The sequence below is a fragment of the Cetorhinus maximus genome, chromosome 13 (genome assembly GCF_964194155.1).
Source record: "Cetorhinus maximus chromosome 13, sCetMax3.hap1.1, whole genome shotgun sequence".
NCBI classification, from domain to species: domain Eukaryota; kingdom Metazoa; phylum Chordata; class Chondrichthyes; order Lamniformes; family Cetorhinidae; genus Cetorhinus; species Cetorhinus maximus.
Window position 1 is genome coordinate 10,587,615 of NC_135891.1, and position 6,000 is coordinate 10,593,614.

Sequence of the window (6,000 nt, forward strand, 5' to 3'; positions counted from 1 at the left end):
GACAGAGATGAGGAGAATTTTTTTCCCCTCATAGGATTGTGTGACTTTGGAACTCTCTGCCTCAGAAGGTGGTGGAGGCGGGGTCATTGAATATTTTTAAGGCAGAGGTAGATAGATTCTTGTTAGGCAAGGGAATCAAAGATTATCGGGGGTGGATGGGAATGTGGAAATCGAAACACAAGAAGGTCAGCCATGATCTTATTGAATGGTGGAGCAGGCTCGAGGGGCCGAATGGCCTACTCCTGTTCCTATTTCTTAGTTCTTCTGTTCTCCCCGTCTACTCTTGTCAAAACCCCTCATGATTTTGAGCACCTGCGTTGCTATCGCCATCTCTTAGCTGTATTTCTGTTTCTTCCCGGTAAATAGAGGAGGCAGTGAACGAGGTCAAGCGTCAGGCTGTGTCGCAGTTGCAGAAGGCGGTGACTGAGGCCGAGCAGAAAGCCTATGAGATGATAACGGCAGAGAGGGCCAAGATGGAGCAGAAGATAGCGGACGCCAAGCGGCAAGCGGCCGAAGACGCATTCACCGTCATCAATGAGCAGGAAGACACCAGCGAGGTAGGCCCTCCTTTCATCCACATCCTTGGACCAGGCGCACTGAAGCATTAATTACCTCTCTGTTAACAAATGCTGACTGCTTCAGTGGCTCAGGTGCTACATTCGCTACCCAGTGTAGAACTGAGCCTTGCGAGCACGCCAGGTCTGTGACCTGAACCACCCCCACCTCTGTGCCCCCCGGCTTGGCCGGTCTTTGCTGAGCTTGATTACACTCCGACTCTAGGCCACAACTGAAGTGGAAATTGCAGCAAGAGATCCCACTCCTGATCCCAATCCAGTGCACGGCCACACATCGGGCGAGGACACGGTCATGGTTGACTAACCCAGGAACATCCACTAGGTTCACTGGAGATGGCTACACAAGTATCAGGCAATGACCATCTCCAATAACAGAAAATGTAACCATCGCCCCTTGACAGTCAATGACATTACCATCACTGAATCCCCCACTATCAACATCCTGGGGGTTGCCATTGACCAGAAACTGAACTGGACCAGCCATATAAATACTGTGGCTACAAGAGCAGGTCAGAGGCTAGGAATCCTGCAACAAGTAACTCACCTCCTGACTCCCCAAAGCCTGTCCACCATCTACAAGGCATAAGTCAGGAGTGTGATGGAATACTCCCCACTTGCCTGGATGAGTGCAGCTCCTACAACACTGAAGAAGCTTGACACCATCCAGGACAAATCAGCCCGCTTGATTGGCACCACATCCACAAACATTCACTCCCTCCACCACCGATGCACAGTAACAGCAGTGTGTACCATCTACAAGATGCACTGCAGGAATTCATCAAGTCTCCTTAGACAGCACAGTCCAAACCCACGGCTACTACCATCTAGAAGGACAAGGGCAGTAGATAGATGGGAACACCAACACCTGGAAGTTCCCCTCCAAGTCGCTCACCATCCTGACTTGGAAATATATCACCGTTCCTTCACTGTCACTGGTCAAAATCCTGGAACTCCCTCCCTAACAGCACTGTGAGTGTACCTACATCACATGGACTGCAGCGGTTCAAGAAAGCAGCTCACCACCACCTTCTCAAGGGCAACTAGGGATGGGCAATAAATACTGGCCCAGCCAGCGAACCCCACATCCTGTGAATGAATTAGAAAAAAGGTTCATCCATGGTAAAATGCCAAGGGCTGCCCTGGGGCAGTACTGCCAACCTGAGAAAACAGTTCCTGGGTAAGGGTGGGCCAAAATAATTTCATTTTATTCATTCATGGTATGTGAGCATCGCTGGCAAGGGTGGAAAATTTTGTTCAACCCTGACTGCCCTTAAGGAGGTGCTGGTGAGCTATCTTCTTGAACTGCTGCCGTCCATGGGGTGTAGGCACACCCACAGTGCTGTTAGGAAGAGAATTCCAGGATTTTGATCCAGTGACAGTGAAGGAACAGCGATATATTTTCAAGTCAGGACGGTCTGAGTTGGAGGGGATCTGGTATCTCCTTGTGCTTGCTGCCCTTGTCGTTCTAGGTGGTGGAAGCTGTGGGTTTTGTAGGTGTATCAAAGGAGCCTTGGTAGTTGCTACAGTGCATCTGGTATAGGTACGCACTGTTGCGGCTGTGTGCTGGTGGTGGAGGGAGTGAATGTTTAAAGTGGTGAGTGGGGTGCCAATCAAGTAAGTTGCTGTGTCCTGGATGGTGTTGAGCTTCTTAATTGCTGGAGCTCCAGGCAATTGGAGAGTACTCCATCACACCCCTGACTTGTGCCTTGTGTCAGGAGGTGAGTTATTCGCTGCTGAATTCCCAGCTTCTGACCTGCTCTTGTAACCACAGTATTTATATGGCTAGTGCAGTTCAGTGTCTGATCAATGGTAACCCCCAGGATGTTGAAGATTCAACAATGGAAATGCTGTTGAATGTCAAGGGTAGATGGTTGAATTCTCTCTTGTTGGAGGTTGTCATTGCCTGGCCACTTATCAGCTCAAGCCTGAATGTTGCCCAGGTCTTGCTGCATGCGGACACAGACTGCTTCAGTATCTGAGGAGTTGTGGCTGGAACTGAATCACCCAACCCTCAGTGAGCATCCGCAAATAAATAACATGAGTATTGTTTGAAAAAAGAGACATGTCGAAGCTTTTCATCTGGTACTCATCAGGACACTTTATAAGTATACCCATATAAGGGAAAAACAACAATTTATAGTGTATGTGAAGAGAGTGCTGATTGGTTGGCAAGCGGACTCGGATTGATTGGTAGAGGCGTTGCCATGGAGAATGCACCAGTGATGGTGACTGACGGTTAACTGCCAAGCATTGTTCGAAATTTAAACCAGGCAGCTTGACCCTGATTGGTCAAGGCATTGCCCTGAAGAATGAATCAGCGAATGGCTGTCACTTATTTTGTTTAGCTGAAACAGGCACAATGTGTGTACATGTTCTTTCTGTCTGCAAAGAACAGGACCCTGTGTATTAATATATGTAGCTTCCAGTACACGCAAATGCACCTCACTGCAAGCTTGACTGACAATCTTAAATTGGTTGTCAGTATAATTCTTAGCACACTGAGGATTATTTAGCAAATGTTGTCCAATCGCGGAATCACATTTAATGTTGGGCACTCTATTTTGAGTTTTGCAAGCGCAGGCTGGTCTGTATCTTGCCTGTTGCGAGCAAATAAATAACAGGACTTTTGTTCCTCCTTATAAATTTATATGACTAAAATTTGTTTTAGAGGTAAGTATACCTATTTTCATTAGAAAAAAGAAAAGTCTGACCTTTAACCCCAAGCCTGATCTCTCTTCTTTCCTCAGAGCTGCTGGAACTGTGGACGCAAAGCCAGCGAGACCTGCAGCGGGTGCAACGCAGCCCGTTACTGCGGCTCCTTCTGCCAGCACAAAGATTGGGAGAAGCACCACCGCATCTGCGGGCAGAACCTGCAGGCCCAGGCCAAGGCCTTGCCCGCGGGAGGCTCGGTCCCGAAGGCCGCCAAAGGCGAGAAGAGCCCGGCTCTGGAGAAGGCGCCCCCGTCCACCGTCACTTCCAGGTCCGTCACCCCAGCTGCCCCAGACGCCAGTGTGCAGTAACATGACCTCCAGACCACACCATCGACGGAGACATTGGAATCAAAATTCCCGTCCCGGCCTGGCCCACGGTTTGATATCAGGTGTAGGCCTCAGCCTTTAAAGATACATTTTTTTTAATTTTAAAAAAAAAATCGATATCCAATTGAGGGGGGGGGACAAATAAAGCTTAAGATGTACAGCATCCTCTTGAGTCCTTCGACTGTAATGTAGGCCGGCGAAAACACACAAAAAATAACCCTACAAACTCTTGGCAAAGCAGGAAGCAGTTTGCTGAATCAATTCACCAGAAACGATGTTGGCTGCCAGAAACATTTCAGACTGGGACAGTAAAAGCCTCCTGTACACCTCTCCCCAACCCCACAGCTCCACAAGAATCCTCCAGCTTGCTCTGCAATCCCAAAAAAGTAGACATTTGCCCGTGCAATCAAAATGGATGTGGAGTATCTCTTCAAGTTCTGCATATTCAAAACACTCTTTACCTCTTGATAAAAATGGAACTCTTTCAAGAGATTAGAACTTATTACTTCAAAAAAAAAGTCAGTGGAACATAGTTTCTTGCTGGTTTTGAAGGGGGTGAAGGAACTTTTTTTTTTTGACTTGTGCATCCCCCTTCAGGTTGGTACCGAGAGCGTGTGAAAGGAAATCACCCGTCTTCCTCTCCCCCACCAGATGCCCACGAGAGATTTGTACACTGACTGCTCTTCCCTCACGCTACTCCAATCCTCTCACAAGGGCAACTGGAAGGGCCAAGCCATTGCTGGTGACTGCTCCGGCAGTGTACTGAAGGGGACGAAGGTGGATGGAAAGGGTTGGTCTTTGTGTGTAAAACTGCTCCTTGTACAACATTTTGTAACGACTGACTTCTTGAGAAATAGTTCTTCACCTCCCTTGTGATCTCCTGAAAGCATGCGAACAGCTCATGTTGTGCGCTAACAATGACCAGCTCCAGGCACACAGTTGTTCTTTGAAATCCAATTTTTTTAAAAAAACTTAACAGTTGGGAAGTGGTAAATGAGAGACTGTGTTATTAGACACTTCGCTGCCTGGGGTTCAGATATCTGGAGGTCTGCGTTGTATCTAGTTATCTCCTCTCTGGTTGAAAGCGGAGCTAGACAAGTACCTGACAAAAATTAATGTCTTGCGCCAAAGAATGTTTCCCTTGGCAAATGTTTCTAAACTAAAAAATAACTTCTACCTTCTGGTACATGTGAGCGACTGGCTATTGGCGGAGGGAGAGTTGCTGATCCCAAAGATCAGAAGGAAACACAAGGCGTGAGATTAAAAACAGTTGTTGCTCGTAAATTGGTGACTCCTCAGTTATTCAAGTTCGCCAAAGGATCCCTTCACTCTCTTCAGTTCTCCAGATCCCTGACTCCCACCCCTTGCAACAAAGAGTTGGGTGACGCTGATTGAGGCCTACTAGTAGCTGTCTGGCAATGAAAAGATGAATGCAAAGTTAAACACACAACATGTAAAATAGTGATGCCCGTTTCTGTTTACAGTGGAGAAGGGATGAAGCGAGATGGACAGTGTTCAGCTTATGCGAAACCATAAACTCACATGTTCATCCTCAAGCTAGGAGCCTTTTGCTTTTGCTTACTTGGGGGGGAAAAAAAAGGGTTGGTCCAAGATTTGTTAACTCATTCGCATGGAATATTCCAGATTGCCCTGAGGCAACCCTTTGTTGCTAAGCTCATCCATCACTCGGAGTTGAGGGGTCCTGGGAAGACTTTCCAGGTTCCATTGTTGCCATGCATGAGCCCCGCTCGCTAAGGTCAAACTACTGCTTTTCCTGCCATGCCATGTTAATGCTGCATAATTCAAATTGTCCAATTCTGGAACTCTTCTATTTATAAATTAAGTTTCGTGTCTCCACAGATGCACAGCTCCTACTTGCTTTCTGAGCAACCAACCAGATTGCAAATCCAAAAACCTATGGCGGCCATGACAGTTACTGTTTCGGGTACCTACACCACTGCCTGAAGCTCGGTACCTGCCTGATAAGCTGACTGGTGTGCCAGCATCAGGCGCTGATCTCCCCAGCAGAACCGTGCAAACCTGTCAGCCATCCTTTCCCCTCCTATTTCCACACTTTACGAGCACTGCCATTGTTTCTATCTGTCACTAACCCAGTGCCCACCTCATGTGCTCCAGGGCCTGCAGTATATGAGCAACTCCACGGGTGATCAGATATTGACTTAATGCAACTAAACATGACGACTGTTTTTTTTTACATTTTTAATCTTTGTAGACAGATGCACCACTTTGGTAAGGACTTGTTGGAACTGTTGAGGCTGAATATTGGTGGATTTTATTGTTTTTTTTTTATTTAACACAACCCACTCAAGCTCATTGGGTCTTCCCTGGAGCTATCACACTTGGTCCATGGGGGTTGGGGGGGCAGC

The 6,000-nt window shown here is 47.5% G+C and overlaps 1 protein-coding gene across 4 annotated transcripts in view; it reads left to right on the forward strand.

Moving 5' to 3' along the window:
• LOC144688410 (protein CBFA2T1-like) overlaps nt 1-4,894 on the forward strand; it is a 144,008-nt gene extending 139,114 nt beyond the window's left edge. For all 4 annotated transcript variants that reach the window (XM_078554905.1, XM_078554907.1, XM_078554903.1 and 1 more), the window contains exons 10-11: nt 367-557; nt 3,323-4,894. In XM_078554905.1, coding sequence (XP_078411031.1) covers nt 367-557; nt 3,323-3,595 — 464 coding nt within the window. In that variant the 3' untranslated portion in view covers nt 3,596-4,894. The remainder of the gene's footprint in view (nt 1-366; nt 558-3,322) is intronic.
• The last annotated feature ends 1,106 nt before the right edge of the window (nt 4,895-6,000 follow it).